We start from the raw sequence: 19634 nt of genomic DNA, 5'->3' as shown, positions 1-19634 counted from the left end.
TATATATATATATAGTGTCAGATGGTGTTTAATGAAAAAGAGGAAAAGAAGTATAGGGTACATTTAGAAAGTGAAACATTATGTGTATTATTGTATGTCAGAGAAGGTTCTTCTAATGAGGTAATACTTTAAAAGAGCCCTAATTGAAGGGAAGAAATAAGCCCTGTAGATAGCCGAGACTAAAGGAATAAGCAAGTGGAAACATCTTGAGGCATGAACGTGCCAGGCATGTTGGAGAAAGTGTGCCCAAGCTGACAAAACACAAAATGATTACATTCTGATTTATGACTAGAGAAAAATGATTCAAATTAAATTAACAGACTGTCTCAACAAGAAGACATTTTTATAATCTTAATTCTTTTTTTTGAGTACCATAAATATATTTATTATAATAATTCAAAAACTGAAGATTACATGGAAAATATGACTGTGTTGGTGCTCTCTAAGACCACCCTTCAGTTTTTTGGGTTTTTTTATTTTTTATATATATATATATTTTTTTTTTTTCATGTATACATAAATGCATTTATGGGGTACAATGTGCTGATTTTAAATACAATTTGGAAACAGTGGGACCACACCTATGGTGCATATTGCAAAGGTACATGTCAAAATATTAAGCAGAGAGTATAAATGTCTTAACCCAATAATTAAGTAAATGAGGCGAAGGCTATATTAACTAGTTTGATCTAAGCATTCCAATTTGTATAATCTTAATTCTGGTATTTCTGATTGAGAAAGTATTTGTAGTTTTGCACTTCCTTTTTATGCTTGATTGAAAATTAAGTTATATCTGGGCGGTGCCTGTGGCTCAAAATGGTAGGGCACCGGTCCCATATGCCGGAGGTGGCAGGTTCAAACCCAGCCCCGGCCAAAACCCACAAAAAAAAAAAAAAAAAAAAATGAAGTTATATAACTTACACATTCAAGAACCCTTTTGAGGTGTCTAGTATGTGTCAGGTACTGTGCCAGAGACTATGCAGTAGCAAAATTGTTGAAGTTCAGAGTGAGCTTCTATTACCATATAAATGAGTGTGATCTCCGAGTGTTATCATGACCCACTCTTACTTGATATCATTGAACAGTCTTCCAATCATTGTATTTTAATAGTTGCCCTTGGTGTGTGATGAAATCTGCAAGTTTCTTCATCCACTTCAGAAGCATTTAATTGGGAAGATGGAATTGAGGGTTGCCATAGCATCAGATTTACTAGTCTCATAGTAACAGCTGTAATTTTCATTTCAGTGAGAAGAAAAAGTAAAATTATCTATTAATGACAATCTCTTTTATAATAACCCAACAAATGACCTCTTTCTTCTATTTTACCTTATTACTAATAAGTGTCATAAATGAAATGGGTAACAGATATAAAATTTATCTGTAAAAGGTTAATCTTTGTATGAGCAGTATAGCATATTGATGAGCCAGACCCCAGGGCCAAACCCTTTTAGTTCTCACTGTATCACTTTCCCTTGCTAGTCTTTTGACCTAGGTAAATCTTTGTATCCCCATTTGTCAATCATTGGGGCCAATATCAATTCTTGCATCAATAGGATTAATTATAGTAATACTCCTGTTGTCTGATACATGATAAATATGTTATTCAAAACTAAGATTATGTTTAAAATTTCCAAATTGCAAAAGGTCAAAATGACTCTTGAGATCATTTATGACTTGCAAAGTGTAATTAGTTTGTAAATAAACAAGCAAAGACATTTTCGTGCATCATGAATTTTCACCTCCATGTTATCTCTTTGTATCTGATTCATATTAACCCTGATATGCCATGATACCCGGGCCCAGCTTTTCAAATATTGCCCCTGTGAGCACCCAGGCTGGAGAAAAATTATTACTGAGTCCTGTAAAATCAGCACAGTCATTCTCAGCCCTGGATGTACATTAGAATCACATAGCTGGAGAGTTTTAAAAGTAAAAATATATTGACATCAGCTACAGAAATTGTGACTGAATTGTTCAGGTGTGGATCTGGGATATCAGTTTGAAAAGTTCTCTGTGTGACGCTAATCAGCACCTTTTATATTAAGGCATTATTGACATAAATCCTACTAGTTCCCCTTTCTGCATATTGAAGCACATGCCAGCATTCTGGAAACATCTAGCTGAGCTAGATATAAAAAGTTGCTGAGCTCAAATTATGAATATATAATCTATCTATTACAACCATTTTGCTACAATTTTCAAGTAATCATTTTGAATAAGTTAATTTTAATCACTGTAGTTTTAACTAAATGGCACGCATTTAAAAATTACATTAAAAATCCTGTGGTGCATCTTACCAGGAGTATTTGCAAAACTTGGTAAATGTAGAACGTAAATGTCTTGGCACAGTAACTGAGATAATGCCAGGAAGGCTATGTTAACCATTGTGATGAAAATGTGTCAAATGGTCTATGAAGCGAGTGTATGATGCCCCATGATCATATCAATGTATACAGTTATGATTTAATAAAAAAATTCAGTTGATACATGTGAAACTTAGTAAATGTAGACTATAAATGTCTTAACACAATAACTAAGAAAATGCCAGGAAGGCTATGTTAACCAGTGTGATGAAAATGTGTCAACGGTCTATAAAACCAGTGTATGATGCCCCATGATCGCATTAATGTACACAGCTATGATTTAATAATAATAAAAAAATTTCAGTTGAATTTACCAGTAGCCTTCCCTTAAATCAAATTATATACATTTTATTGCCAGCTTAAATCGTATCAGTGCATTTTACATCTAATATACACATGTTAATTGATGACCACTGGTGGTTATGCTCTAATCTAGATATTAATATTTTACCCCCTTTTATTAATTGTATTTTTAATTGAAATCGCATATAAGAAAATCATGAATTCTAACAAATTGGACTTGAGAGCCTATCTCCCAAAAGAGCTCACACCTCTTAGGAATTTTTAACTTTTAATTATAATCCTCTAGGTTTTATTAATTCCATATACTTACACATTTATTAGTGTAGTGTCTAGCATATAGTTGTATTTTAATACATTTTATAATGCATTTCCATATAGCCCCATAAATGCTATTAAGACTATAAAATGTAGGCTGAAATTAATAAGAACATGTACCATTTTGCATTAATAAAATTCTGTCTACAAAAATGGGAATTTCAAAAAAATGCTATTTATGTGTATTGCTAGATTCCTGGACTCAGGACATTATTCTCTGTGGACATTGCAGGACATAATGAATTGGTGCAGATAAGTGCATTGAAATACGGATTCCTGGCTATTATTAATCTTCCAGGTTAGGTCGGTATTATCCGGTAGTGCAGCCACTAACTACATGTAGCTAAATTAAAATTATCACAGTCAAATATAGTTAACAATTCAGCTTCTCAGCCACACTAGCCATATTTCACAGGCTCAATAGCCCCCCATGGCTAGTGGCTACTATGTTGACTATTGCAGACATAGAATATTTACATCATTGGAATAAGTTCTGTTGGACAGCACTGGGTAGAGAATAAATTGCCTTCCCACATTCTAACAGAATTTCCATCAAGCAAACCCAACATTCTTGTTGATTTTCGTATACATTCAAATGTATTTTCATGGTGGAGTGTGGGGTGAGAGACGTCTTGTAAAATTGTTTGAAAAATAGCGTTGGTTTGAAATTTTTTTACTGTAACAAAAAAATTTAACCAAGTCAAAGTGTCTTATACCATTGCCCCTTAAAGTGTGATCCGCGGACCCCTTTGTCATTCATTAAAAACACAGATTCTCAGGCTTCACTCAGGCCCTAAAGTCATGAAACATTATGTAGTTTGACACTCCCCAGGTTATTTTCAGGCATATTAAGGTTTGAGAAGCACTGGGTAAAACCATTAAGGATGTCTACTATCTAACAATAAATGCACAGGTGATGTGACTCCTGAGACCATTAAGTCTGGAACTCCATGAAGCCAGAGTTGCAGTTCTTCAAATTTACCTGTTTTTCAGGCCTATCTCTGTCCTCAGATGATCTTTAATGGCTGAAAGTTAACTGAAGCAGTCCTAGTATCTTGTTCTGACACACTTTGGCCTCTGTGTACTGTCAGGACCATCTCCTCCTGCCCTGCACTATTTTTTCCTCTGCCTCACCCCTCGATTGCTAGTCAGATATTTATACTCCATTTGTCTTATGCTTTCACATCCCTTTTTACATGACTACTTGAAGAATAAAAAATTAGTAAAAACTGTAAACACTTTTCTTGTCCATGGGTAGTAGATTTTTTTTTTTTTTGAATTTTCGGAATTTGACATTTTTTCCAAATTTATTTGCCTTGTTAGGATATTAGCTGAAAAGGTGAAACTGCTTTCTCATTTTAATCATGTTTTAATTAAATATAAAATTCATGTTCATCTAGCAAAAAACTCGAAAATGTAAGCAGTTTCATATGGCTTAACCTAATAGGCTTTCATCCATAAAAAAAAAAAAATAGTGCCAGGTTAAGGGCCAAGACTTGGTTCACAGATAATCTGTGATTTGTATACCGTCTTCACATGCCACTCTGTCACCTTGGACAAGTTCCTTAAACTACCTTTCAAAGTTCCAGTGTCCTAAGAAATAATATTACTAGCCCATTTGGTGACAACAAGGAACAAACATGATTATTCAGTGCTTCTCAAATGCATGCCAAATCATGCTTAACCTTCACAATTTTTTCTTATATCTGTTCTGTTTTTTACTACATACCATTGTGTTAACACTTTTCCTTAAAATGACCAATTTTTACATAGCCTTATTCTAAATTATATATGATTTTAATGGAAATCACTGGAAAAGCAAAGCCATTTCGAACACTATATTAAAGACAATTGTTCCTAAAGTACGAAGAAAAAGCATACAAAGTTACCCTCTTCATGAGAGTTCCCCTGTGTGAACATCATTTTTTATTTTTCTAGAATTGTCATATGCCCAAGTCCATTATAGTAAGAAAATCCTATCGGCTGCTTAGGAATTCCTCTCACTTTTAATAAGTAGGGCAGTAGACACAACTCAATGCACATTTCCTAATTATGCAATATTCACTGTAAAGTATCATGGGATTGGTGAAAGAGAGCAGCCTCAGGAGTCCTATCATCTCTCCTAGTCTAGAAAAACAAGAAAGAGGAGCGATTGGGTATCCTGAGATTTTTCTGCTAGCCTCCTATTAATCCCTATCTTCTTAAGCTTCTGAGTTTGAGCAGTGGGCAACTAATGGAGCAAACACACACCTTAAAAAGACCAGCACTGATTTTCAAATATGCAGTCTTCTCACCTGGATTCTTGTTATTCCAAGTGTAATTTATGACCATACAACATTGGCTCCACTTGGGGAGCCTGTTAGAAATGAAACTTCTCAGACCCAACCCTCTGATTTTAAATTAGAAACCCTAGGTAGTCCACATGCCTTAGTGAGAAGCTGTTACCAATATCATGGGACACCAAGTCCAAATGTCTAGGGAAAAGAGTCAGAAAGATAATATTAAGGAAGTGAGGTGAGTAGGTTATAAAGAGGATAAGGAGTGGTAGGGACGATGGCAAACTGAAAAACTAATGCTTTATATATGAAGGATAAATGCTATTCAAATTGACAGATTGTTGCCACCGTGGGAAGGTAGATTTAGGGTTGCTAAATCCTATTAAATGCTATCAAGAGTGGCCAAGTCTGATTTTTGGAGGTAATATCTCATGATTTTTAACTTTTGGCAACTATTTTAAATTAATATGAGACCCAATCTGGCACATGCGCACTACTTGTAGCAATATTACTAGTATCTAGTCAAGGCTTATAGTAAGGAAAAGAAATACTTAGTGAGAACATGTTCTCAGAATCCTTTTCCCAATGGAATGAATGCTCTGTATTTTCACGGTTATTTGTATCATCACTATCCACCACTCTTGTACCCTTCTATTTTATAAATTATTCTGAGGTTAGGTTCAGGCTTCAGACACATACAATCCCTCCATTTTAGTGCATTAGATCAGAGTCCATTCTTAGTTAACAGTCACACTTCTCTCTATAATTGGAGGTGAGAATGACATAGTCTCATGTCAAAATAAATCCAAATAATTCCTTGGGCATTGGGCCCTTCTTAATGTTAATATGAATAATGTTTTTGTCTCTGTAGAGTTTGCATGAGTTGTGGATGTAGATTAAAGCTGTCTAGAGCAGTGATTATCAAACACGAACCTCCATCAGAATCACCAGAAAGTCTGCTTCAAACACAGATTCCTAAACCACATCCCCAGAGTTTCTGATTCAATGAGTCTGGGTCTAAACCTGAGAATTTGCATTTCTAGGGGCTGGGCTGATGCTGTTGGTCCAGGGCCAATACTTTGAGACCTACTAATCAAGACAGAAAAAGCAGATCTTTATTTAGCTGGGAGACATTGATGTGACCCTATCACTAATTAAAATATTAGACCACACAGGTTGCATGCTGAGTATCCCTATGTGCTCCATGACTACCTGCTAGCTAGTGATTCTGGCTTTTTGCCTAAGAACTTCGAACTGGACATTTCCATATCCTACCTGTGAAAAGATAAATACCTGACAAAACACTTTTGCATATATCCATTCATACGAATCAGTCTCTGAGTCCAGGTTTATAAGATGAAACCACAATTAAACATGAAAGATTATTGGAGGTTCAGATTTCAGAGTTTTAGGCAGCACTCCAATTCTCCAAGACCCAGGAATTCCTGTCGGACGTCATAGTGTAGACTTCACTGTGCCTTAGGCAGTCAAGCTGCACCTGTCTTCCTGTCCCTCTGTGATGCCTTAGGGCCATTTCATGTTTTGTTCTTTCTGTCTTACGGTTCTTTATGGTCCTCTTCACTGCTTTATACTTTAAGATTTAGATTTCTTCAAATATCAATAGTGCAATAAAACTATTCTTTTCCTTACAGACACAATGCACTTGCTCTTAGTTTATAACATGATCCCAATTATACGTGGACTAATGAGCTTTATATACTATCTATGGCCTCACTTGTTTCTGCCCCACATAAGCTCCATAAGAGTAAGGGATTGTGTGGATCTTCCTCAACTCTCCATAGTATCTAGGTACTCAATAATCATATATGTAATAAATGCATGAATACATTTTTCGAGTCTCAAGGCTCTGGTCATGAGTTCTGTGACACCATTCCTGGTGCAGGCTGCAGTCAACTTGGAACTTGTCCTTATATACTCTCTAAAATGTGTATAAATCTAATTATAATGATTTTCTTATCTCATTGTAATTGTTGATGTACATATTTCTCCAGTAGTCTCTAAGCTATTTGAGGTGAAGAATAGGTATTTTGTTTTGTCCATTTCTAGCAAATAGGAGTTTCTTGCATAGATACGGAACCCAGTAAATATTTCTAGGATGAAATGTTGCTCCAACGCCAAGAATAAATAAATAATAATTTTAGGTTAAATACCTTAAATCAAGGAAATGCATATTAGACTCAAAAAGTTTCTTCAAGTATAAGTAATAATGTGAGATTTTTTTGCTTCAGTTTTTGAAATGTGAGAATTTTATCTTAATGACAAACTGGGCAGGAAAACAAAACAAGGAATGCTGTGGTAGCCAATTTTCATGAAATATCATCAGGTCAGTTCTCAAGGGGGAGACTGAACCAATATAGTGAAGGATTTATATACTTTGCAAAGCTGGGATGATCATTGTCTAAGAGGTTTAAACTTGCAACTTTCAGTTTTTGCTTCCATTTAAATGGATATCTCATCTTTGTTGTTTCTCATAACAAATAAAATGTCTACTTTTTGTGTTTGATAAATGAAAGTTCATTCTCATGGACTTCTGATTCCAAGGTGCCTCAGAGTAAATGTGTCTCTAAAATGTTAAATGTCAATAAATAGTGCAATCTGAATTATCTTAAACACTCTCCAAAGAGAAGATAGTATGAAGCACATGTTAGAGGGAAGCCCTGGTAATAATCCCAGACTTTCTGGCCAGCTATGGAGCTGTTATAATTAACATCTATGTTTTATGATAATGCTCCTCTTTCCCTAGAATATTATATGAAGAGTGCTCATGATCAACTCTACATATATGGGGTCCATGGTGGGGTTTGAATAAATTGGAATTAATGTGTGAGGACAAAATAGCTGATGGATTGGGTATCTTTGTGTTTAGCTTTAAATATACTTATTAAATGTAAGTTAACCATTTTGGTAGTTATTTTCTTTATCAGATTCATTTCACTCTTCCATTTCTTCTTTTGTTCAATAAAGATAACCCCTGGATGATGGATATCGAACCATTTTGTTTTTTTCCTACTGCACATTGGAAGAAGGCGACTTACCTTGGGCCATACCATACATACACAAACAAAAAAATTCCATGCTTACTTTCCCTGATATTCAACATCACAGATAAGCAAAAAAAGTTTTCACAAAATCAGCATGGGGCCTTCAGGGTATAATTTTGTTCTTTTGTATATGGATATTCACTTTTCCCAGTAGGAGTTATTGAAAAAATTGTCCTTTCTTCATGTTACGTTTTTGATACTACTGTCAAAATTAATTTGTATAAGTGCATAGACCTATTTCTGGACTCTTTATTCTGTTAGTCTGTGTATCTGTTTGTATGCCAGCACAATGCTGTTCTTGATAATATAGAAGAACCTCTTCTAATTTGAGACTTTAACCTTAGTGACAAGATCAAAATCATCATTCCAAAAAGAATTATATTGTTAGTGGCTCGATACTGATTTTGTATCTTTTTCTTATTGGTTATGACATTACTGTACGTGGAGATATGAAGAGATCCCTGGCAAATGTCTTACTCTTTTTTAATTATTTTTATTAAGTCATAAACATATAGATTATACGTTAATGCCTTTATGGGGTACAATGTGCTGATTTTATATACAATTTGGAATGCTTACATCAAACTAGTTAATGTAACCTTCGCCTCATTTACTTGATTATTGTGTTAAGACATTTATACTCTATACTTAATAGAATTATCTATGGTTCAAATGTCTTATTCTTCTGATACATTTCTGCTTGACGCTCATTGCAGAGGATCGATCAACTCAATTTATCCTTTGTGTCTAAGATCAGTGCAGTAATGCCTTTATTTATTCAGCAATATGAGGATCTCAACATTGGAGCAGGAGCATCTCAATTTCTAGTTTAAAGAAACCTTATTATTATGCAGTCTTAATAAAAGATGGAGACTTTATCTCTTTTATGTTTACATGGATGGAGCTGGAACACATTCTTCCTAGTAAAAATATGTCAAGAATGAAAGAAAAAGTATCCAGTGTACTCAGTACTATTATGAAACTAATATATAAGCATCCACACTTTCATAGGAAAGATAAAACACAACTATAGCCCAGGATAAAGGAGGAAAGAAGAGGATGAGGGGAGGGAGGAGGCCGGGTCGAGGGAGGGTAATCGGTGAGACCTCATCTATGGTGCATATTGCAAGGGTACATGTCAAATCTATTAAGAATAGAGTATAAATGTCTTAACCCAATAATTAAGTGAGGTGAAGGCTATGTTAACCAGTTTGATATAAGCATTTCAAATTGTATATAAAATGAGCACATTATACACCATAAATGCATTAATGTACACATTTATGATTTAACAAAAGAGAAAAGAATTGCCACTTTATGTCAAATTTCTTACTGGTAAACTGCTAATTTAAAGATAAGCAGAGAAAAAAGGTAAACTACACGATAATGACTTAGGTGGAGACATCAGTATGACTTTATACTGAGCACACTGTAGGTACAGATGATTACATATACAAGTATTTATTGGTGACTACATACATATCCGTCCATTCTTCTGTCAACCCAAGGGTCCAAAGTGCTGCATCACCCCTGAAGCAATGAGCACCCCTAACAACAGCATCTTGGTTTCTAATACCATTTCACAGTAAAAATCCCAGGACAGTATGGAGAAATTACTGATTATAAAACTATGACAGAAAATATAGAAAATGAGCCTGGAGCATTTTGTACTGTCAGAAAGGAAGGGCATGCTTAACCCTCCTCCCTCAAGAAATACATTGATGGGATATGTATGAGCTCACAATGTCCAAAGCTGAAACAATTTGAGTGAAAAGGAAAAGCAAAACAAATAATATTGTATTTAGCTCAAAGTATAAAATAACCATGCATGAGTTCATACTATATAAGTATATAATTGAATAAATAAATACATAGAGACAATATCCCATGCAGAAGAATTCCAAATAACCCAGGAAGCTACCTTGTCCTCAAGGAGAGGGAATAGCAAATATCATTCGCTACTCCTTAAGTGTTGTCTGTATATAGTGATGTTCTTATAAAAACAACAAAAATGTAGAAAAGGGAAGGAAGAGTAACTTTACAATAAAGATACCTGACCCCCATTACTTTAGCCAGATGATCAACATTATCAACACTGATTACTCATGTTGAGCATACATATAACCTTGACATAATTTGCTTAAAATAGCCAATTCTATCCGTGGTCTTTCTCTCAAAAACCCATAGCACCAGGCTAATTATGAGGGAAAAAGATCAGACAAATATGCTGCCCGGGAGAATATTACAAAATACCTGCCTGGCCACTATTCCTTAAAACTGTCAGAAAAATTCTGAGAAACTGACACAGCCAAAAAAAGACTGTGAAGACAGGAAAACTAAATGTAATATGGAGTCTTGGAAGAATGCTGAAATAGAAACAAGTTTAAATCTAAGGAAATCAGAACTGAATACAGACTCCAGTTACCAATGCACAGATACTGGTTTACTAATTGTAATAAATGTTGAATATTAATGTAAGATGTTTGTAAAATGGGAGATTAGATACAAGGTATCTGTTCTCTGTATTCTTAGTATTTTTTGATAAATCTAAAACTATTCTAAGAAAATAAAGTATTAGAAAACACTCTCAGCTATGTGTATACTTTGTGTGTTTAAATATGCTGATTAACAGAAAATTCTGTTAATAGTTTCATAAGTCATTATAGATTCTAATTAGGTCCTTTTAATATCAGCGTTCATTATATTAGAGTTTTAAGAAATGATTTAAACATGACTTTCAGAAAGATTGTTTACCTTAAAATTGGTGTTAACATCATTTTAATCTTATATTTAAATAGACTAATGGATTAGCCTCAACTTGTATTTTCATCTTCAATGCAAACTTTCATGTTTAATAGACAAGGTGATATTCTATGTTCCTGATACTGGTAATTTAATTGAGGTTTGAGAGCTTGGTTTTAAGGCTTACAGCTGGGCTGTGAACCTAGGCCTTTGGAATTTAAATCTATTACCCTGCCCACTATTTTGTTTCTTTCAAGGTATACCTTTTCCCTTATCTATTTGTGCATATCAAATGATTTCAGATTTAGTGGCTTAAAACAAAAATTTACAAAGTTATTGTGATTCTGTAGAACAAGAATACAAGCAAAGCTCAGCTAGGTTTTTCTTCTACACCCAGAGATATATCTAAGGACAGTGTTTTCCAACCACTTGAACCTATGGTAAAAACTTCTGTAGCACACTTAAATTACGTTGATCAAAAAAAAGAAAAGAGTAAAAAGAATACATGTACTATGTTTAAACTTCTTTGAAAAGTTATTTAATGATCCCTAAAATTTTTTACAGCGTACCTAAGACCCTCTTATGGCACACCAGTTGAAAATCACTGATCTAAGGTTATTCTTCAGCCTTCAGTGAGCTGGAAGCTCACCCCTGAGATAGCATTTCATCTTTCAGGGTCAGTCTCACCTGGGCTTTAATCCATGGCCTCCATTACAGTATGGAATCTGAGCTCCAAGAGAGAATTCGTATGCTGCCACTGGTTCTTTAACAGCCTACATTGGAACTGGTGCAATATCAATTATGCCACATTGTATTGGCCAAATCAAGTCACAAGGCCAGACCATATTCATGTTGATGGGAAATAGACCTGATCTCTTTGATAAGAAAAGTAGCAAGTAATTTGTGGCCATCTTTAACCACCACATATATTAAAATAATGGAATATAAAAAAATTGCCAACATCTACTACTAACTCAATTATAAGGAATGACTTGCACTTTAGTTAGCACATTCACATTTAGATGGCCATGTGAAACTTTCTAGAGATCAGGATGTTAACTGTTGTAAATCTGAGAAAGAAGAGCTTCAGGGGTGATTGATAGTGGGTTTTACTTACATTTTTCTTAATGTCTATTGGGTGCCAAAAATGTGAGCATAATGTAAATGATAAATTCTACTGTTTTACCTAGTTGTGTTTCTGATAATAAATTGCTTTAATCAAGATAATAATAGAGATAATAATGGAGTTCTTTCAACTTTTCAGTTTACATAAAGTTCTAATGGATCTCCAGAATCAGAAACTAAAAGAATTAAATGACTGGCTAACAAAAACAGAAGAGAGAACATGGAAAATGGAGGAAGAACCCCTTGGACCTGATCTTGAAGACCTAAAACGCCAAGTACAACAACATAAGGTTAGTATATTACATGCTATAGGATTACTCCTAGAAAACTATGTGTGTATATGTAATATATAGATGTCTGGGTTGATGAGAAAGGAGGTTTCAAATTACCAGTGGTTAAAAATATATTTCCTAATACATTTTTGTAATTTTTTTTCTATGTTTTGAATAAGCCCCTTCCAAAATTTAGGTGTTGATAATGTAATAGTTTGAATAAGTGGGCTCCTTAAGGAGAGATTAGGCCCTGAGGGCTCCCTCTTTCTGAATGGGATTAAGGGTCTAATAATAGCAGGCAGCCTTTGGCTGTCTCTTGCCCTTCCAACTTTGACCAGGTGAGAACACTGCAAGGAAGCCCTCAGTAGAAGCCAGCAGTTTCATCTTGGATTTCTCCGCTTCCAGAACGATGAAAAATAAATTTCTCTTCTTTATAAATTACCTGGTCTCAAGTATTTTTGGTACAGCAGCCCAAACCAGTGTAAGACCTTTTTTTTCCAAATAAAGTATAACTAGGCTTTTCATATTTAAAAAAAATCAAACACATTCCTGGAAGAGAACAGTGTATGGTGTGTGATTTATTCAAATTTTACTTTCCTGGAAAAATCCCTCTGTAGGGATTACCCGCAATGCAAATTTAAATAATAAGATTTTTCTTTTTTTACATATTTTCAGCCTCAATTCATAACTTAGAGCAGGACAAGCTTGATGAAAATGAGAATATGTAACATTACTGTAAAATACAATATCTTTGAATTTTAGTATTTCTATCTTACCGATTTTCAGTTTATTTATACATTTACAGTTATGCTCCCTGGTTGTGAGAAATAATTTGTTTTGTTTTTGTTTCTGTGATTGGGACTTTACAAGAATGTTTCTGATCCAAAATCATGAGGGTATTTTGTTTTAATAATCATTGTAAATTATTAAAATAAGCTCTGAGTTTTATCATTGGAACAGGGCCTTCCTCAGTCCATAAAGACACACATACAGAGAAAGAGAAGAACCTTGATGACTGACCCAGGATTAGAGCTGCCCCAGTTAGCAAATAAAAATTACAAGAGGGTTGGGCAGTGCCTGTGGCTCAAAGAAGTAGGGCGCTGGCCCCATATACCGGAGGTGGTGGGTTCAAACCCGGCCCTGGCCAAAAACTGAAAAAAAAAAAAAAAAATTACAAGAGGGCTAAATTTATTTGGATTTCAGGTAAATAACACATAATTTTCTTACTATGAGTATGTCTCAGATTATTCATTGTTTATCTGAAATTCACATTTTTCTGGTTTTCTTTATTTCATCTGGCACCTTTAATCAAGATCTATAGTTCTTAGATTTATGGTTGAATGGGAATATCTGCTCCCTTATCTCATACCACCTAAATCTGCTTCTTGTTCAACTTCGTTCTCTCTTTTTATAACATTTTGTCAGGTGTTTTATAGTTCTTCCAGACACATAAAACATATCTTTCTTTCTAAGTTCTAGAGGGTTTTTTTTTTCTTATTTATTGAGCTTTAGGTTTGAATGGCAAGTGAGGCATCCCTTGCTATTACCCCCAAACAGTCCATTGACCACAGCACTTTAAGATCAAGCAGTTATGGATAGCTGTAGCTATGGTAATCCCTATCTACTACAGCATCAGGAAAAAGATAGTAACTGTATTATCAGTATCACAGGAAAATTATGACTATAATAGGTTAACTTTTCACGTACATCTGATAAATAACTTATATCCTATGCTAGTTTTCTAATTGTATCCCTTTGCCTGAATGAATAATGTCCTCCTCTAGTGGACACTGTGCTTACCCTCTTCCCCTTGGTCCACACTGGAAGTTGCATGTAGGCTCTTTCTGTATACACCAGTGGCTTCTGACACAGGAGCATTTCAGCAAGTTTGAAGGTGGATAGGAAGTGGAGTTAATGCCTCTAGAGCAATCTTTAACCATCAAAGGATAAAAATTGACAGATAAATCCCACAGAATCTTGGCCCCAATTCCAAGATGTATTCCCCACAGTTCATAAGATTCCCCAGCAAAACTGAGCTTCAGCTGCTCAGAGGGTAACTTTCTGTTCATTCCCTTACTCGTATAATGCCTCATGAAATCAACTCCCAGATAAATTCATTGCTCCTAAATCTTTTGTTCAGAGTCTAATTTTTGGAGGAACCTAACTTAACACGACTTTCTTGCCCTAGAAGTCAGTTTTCTAGTTCCAGCGCTACCACTAAATAAATCTGTGATTTTCAGATATCACTTAGTCTCTCTCAGATTCTTCATATCATCACCTTGAACATAAATGTGTTGAGTCAGTTGGTTTCTATGTTCTTTCCAGTCATGGTTTTAGTGTGTCCAGTGGTTTTGGACTATGAGAACTTTCGGAACAGGAAAAGATGAGGCCAGTAACACTGAACATCAGAAGGCAGGATGCTGGTGCTAGATGCCTGGAAGCCAGGAAAAGGGGCTCTAAAAGAGAAGGAGAATATCGAGGTAGCTATAAGGGTAGATAACTGGGAGTAACCTAGGTGCTCTAAGAGGGAATGCTTTAACTTGGGATTCTGAACAGATTCTTCATTAAGGTTAGACCATCCAGATCTTCATATCCTGACAACTGCCTTAAAGGTTCTGCATTTACACCCCGGAAAACATAAAGTGAATACAATAGAAAGTATTTGCTAATATTATTACAAAATTTGAGTAGATTGAAAATGTGTCATCTGTGATGAGTGTGAAATTTCTTTGAAGAAAATAATTTGAAGCAAAAAAGACAAAAGGATTATAAGTAAGTTGATTATTGGTTATATAACATTTTACATCTAGGAATTATTCACATAATGTGTGTGAAGAGAAGGAATTGGTTTGCTGGCTCAGAGAGTGAGGTCAACTCCTACTTTTAACTATGTGGATTCGAACCCAGTTTAGGACAGGTTTTTTTTTTTTTTTTGTTTTTTGTTTTTTTTTCTTAAAATTAAAACAAGGGAAATATTCATAGTCAAGAGAAAGCTTGATCATTGAAAATACTCTCTTGTTACATGGATGTAATTTTGTTGAGAAGAGCATGACTTAACAAAATCAAGCAATTCAATGACAGTTGAACTTAATTAAATGTGAAACATGTACAGTACGTATTTTTAAAGTACACACTACAAGGAAATATTTTGTTACTCTGGCCATATATTCAGAAAATCAAAGAATATACTTTGTTTAGGTTAACTAAATTCAGATTAAAGCCTTATTTAAATAGTCATTGAATCACTTTGCAGCTTTTCTTCCCAAGAATTGCAAATCAATGAAAATAAACTTATCCTTCTGACAAAAAAATATTCAGTAACTTTGGAGTATCCAAAACTGTAGCCCCCATCTATATCACCACACGTTTAACCTAATATAATATTTACGTTATTCATTTTTAGCTTGGCATAGACAGACATAAAATCCTTGAGTCATCCCCATTGTTTTTCTTAAAGATGATTACAAATGGCAACATTAAAGAAAAGATACAGGTTTTGTTGCTGGGAATCAATTTAAATTCTGCTCATATCAGAGGGCATGCACTCTTCTCTCTCAATTGGAGGGCAAGATAAAAACGTTTGCAAATCTTGCAAGTGCACCGTGAATATTACAGATACGCTCCTACATATTTTGTGACAGCACCCTTTGCTATCTCCATTTCAACAGCATTTTATTAGCAGGCAGGCTAGAAATTCAAACAATGAAATGCCACCAAGATAAGTCACTTTACTGAATCTGCCCATTAGGTAAGGCAAAGCAATTGATCCTATATTGGTGGTTTCTATTAAATCTAGCCAAAGTCTTAACTCTGGGTAACTGAGAAAAGTTCAACTGGCTATGCAATTTGTAAAAGATCATTCATTCTTCATAGCTATTACTGTGGCGAGAGAATTTAGAGGGTAGCTTTACATCCTAGGCACCCAACAGTAATTCTCTCTGGAGAGTGAACACATGGACCTTCATCCCCATGTAAAGAAACATGTCAGGAATAATTCTAGCTGGTAATTTCTGTCTTAAGAGATGGACTTTATTAGTGATGCTGATAAGGAATGAAAGGATTTTTATTGAAGGGGTAGTGATAATATTGAGGAATAAAAGCCTTGAGCTTTCATTAGTAGGAAAAAATTTAAGAGTTTGTAAGTCATATTCATCTAAAGGAAAATATTTGACCCTGGAATATTTCATCTTCTGGTACAATCAGAATGGGACAGAGTTTAAAGTTCAGTTTACTAGCTAGATTTTCAATTCTTTTGAGACATATTAGACTTTTGTCATAGATACATTGTCTTAGCGACATCATCAAAGTCTTTAGAAATTACTCAAATTTGCCAATGTATATGTAACATGAACACTATATTCTGACTCCAGTAAATGTTTTATGTTAGAGACTAATACAAATTAAATTACCTCTTAGAAGCACAAACTCTATTCTTTCCTTTTTTTTTTTTTTTCTTTTTTGCCTGTATAAATAGTTCATTTCCTTTTTATTTCTGAGTAGCATTTCAGTCTGTGGTTATGTCATAGTCTGTTTATCCATTCACTCATAGATGGACACTTTGTTTCTAATTTGGCCATTATAAATAAACCTACTATAAACATTTGTAGGCAAGTATGTTTTTTTTTTTTTTTTTTTGCTTTTCTAACATTGCATTTTATTTAGTATCTTTCTTTTTCTTTTTTTTTATTACATCATAGCTAAGTACATCAATGCAATCATGGGGCACCCTACACTGGCTTTATAGACCGTTTGACACATTTTCTTTTTTTTTTTATTAAATAATAGCTGTGTACATCAATATGATCATGGGGCACCATACACTTGGTTCATAGACCATTTGACACATTTTCATCACATTAGTTGACATAGCCCTTCTGGCATTTTCATAGTTACTTTGCTAAGACATTTACATTCCACATTTACCAAACCTCACATACACCCTTGTAAGATGCACCACAGGTGTGATCTTTAATCATCAGAGAACTGCAAATCAAAACTACTTTGAGATATCATATAACTCCAGTGAGACTAGCCTATATCACAAAATCTCAAGACCAGAGATGTTGGCGTGGATGTGGAGAAAAGGGAACACTTTTGCACTGCTGGTGGGAATGCAAATTAATACATTCCTTTTGGAAAGAGATATGGATAACACTTAGAGATCTAAAAATAGATCTGCCATTCAATCCTGTAATTCCTCTGCTGGGCATATACCCAGAAGACCAAAAATCACATCATAACAAAGATACTTGTACCAGAATGCTTATTGCAGCCCTATTCATAATTGCTAACTCATGGAAAAAACCCAAGTGCCCATCGATCCACGAATGGATTAATAAATTGTGGTATATGTACACCATGGAATACTATGCAGCCTTGAAGAAAGATGGAGACTTTACTTCTTTCATGTTTACATGGAGGAAGCTAAAACATATTCTCAGTAAAGTGTCTCCAGAATGGAAGAAAAAGTATCCAATGTACTCACCCCTACTATGAAACTAATTTACGACCTTCACATGAAAGTTATAACCCAGTTACAACCTAAGAATAGGGGGAAGGGGGAAAGGGGGGGAGGGAGTGGGGAGATGGGTAGAGGGAGGGGCATTGAAAGGTTTGACACATTTTCATCACACTGGTTAACATAGCCTTCCTGGCACTTTCCTAGTCATTGTGTTAATACATTTACATTCCACATTTACTACGTTTCACATATACCCTTGTAAGATCCACCGCAGGTGTAATCCCACCAATCACCCTCCCTCTGCCCACCTCCCCTCACCCTCCCCTCACACTCCCCTCCCTATCCCCCTTCCCCCTATTCTTAGGTTATAACTGGGTTATAGCTTTCACGTGAAAGCCATAAATTAGTTTCATAGCAGGGTTCAGTACATTGGATACTTTTCTTCCATTCTTGAGATACTTTACTAAGAAGAATATGTTCCAGCTCCATCCATGTAAACATGAAAGAGGTAAAGTCTCCATCTTTCTTTAACGCTGCATAATATTCCATGGTGTACATATGCCACAATTTATTAATCCATTAGTGAATCGATGGGCACTTGGGCTTTTTCCATGACTTAGCAATTATAAATTGGGCTGCAATAAACATTCTGGTGCAAATATTTTTGTTATGATGTGATTTTTGGTCTTTTGGGTATATGCCTAGTAGAGGAATTATAGGATTGAATGGCAGATCTATTTTTAGATCTCTAACTGTTCTCCAAACATCTTTCGAAAAGGACCGTATTAATTTGCATTCCCACCAGCAGTGTAGAAGTGTTCCCTTTTCTCCACATCCACGCCAACATCTCTGGTCTTGGGATTTTGTGATATAGGCTAGTCTTACTGGAGTTAGATGATATCTCAAAGTAGTTTTGATTTGCATTTCTCTGATGATTAAAGATGATGAGCATTTTTTCATATGTCTGTAGGCCACGCACCTGTCTTCTTTAGAGAAGTTTCTCTTCAAGTCCCTTGCTCAACCTGCAATGGGATCACTTGTTCTTTTCTTGCTTATACATTTGAGTTCTCTGTAGATTCTGGTTAATAAACCTTTGTCGGAGACATAGCCTGCAAGTATCTTCTCCCATTCTGAGGGCTGTTTGCTTGCTTTACTTACTGAGTTCTTGGCTGTACAGAAGCTTTTTAGTTTGATCAGGTCCCAGTAGTATATTTTTCAAGCTGCTTCAATTGCCGGGGGGGTCTTCCTCATAAAATACTCACCCAGACTGATTTCTTCAAGGGTTTTCCCTGCACTCTCTTCTAGTATATTTATAGTTTCATGTCTGAAGTTTAAATCTTTAATCCAGTGAGAGTCTATCTTAGTTAATGGTGAAAGGTGGTCCAGTTTCAGTCTTCTACAGGTTGCCAGCCAGTTTACCCAGCACCATTTGTTAAATAGGGAATCTTTTCCCCACTGAATGTTTTTAATTAGCTTGTCGAAGATCAAATAACAGTAAGTAGCTGGATTCATCTTTTAGTTCTCTATTCTGTTCCAGACATCTACTTCTCTGTTTTTGTGCCAGCATCATGTTGTTTTGATCACTATTGATTTATAGTATAGTATGAGGTCTGGTAGTGTGATTCCTCCTGCTTTGTTTCTATTTCGGAGTAATGTCTTGCCTATTCAAGGTTTTTTCTGATTCCATATAAAACAAAGTATTGTTTTTTGAAGAT

At 35.0% G+C, this 19634-nt stretch overlaps 1 protein-coding gene across 6 annotated transcripts in view; it reads left to right on the top strand.

Annotated features, from left to right (window-relative positions):
* DMD (dystrophin) overlaps positions 1 to 19634 on the top strand; it is a 2416375-nt gene that overhangs the window by 725881 nt on the left and 1670860 nt on the right. For all 6 annotated transcript variants that reach the window (XM_053581215.1, XM_053581214.1, XM_053581218.1 and 3 more), the window contains one exon: positions 12326 to 12476. In XM_053581215.1, coding sequence (XP_053437190.1) covers positions 12326 to 12476 — 151 coding nt within the window. The remainder of the gene's footprint in view (positions 1 to 12325; positions 12477 to 19634) is intronic.

The sequence above is a fragment of the Nycticebus coucang genome, chromosome X (genome assembly GCF_027406575.1).
Source record: "Nycticebus coucang isolate mNycCou1 chromosome X, mNycCou1.pri, whole genome shotgun sequence".
Classification (NCBI taxonomy): Eukaryota; Metazoa; Chordata; class Mammalia; order Primates; family Lorisidae; genus Nycticebus; species Nycticebus coucang.
This window is presented reverse-complemented; position numbering and strand designations above follow the sequence as displayed.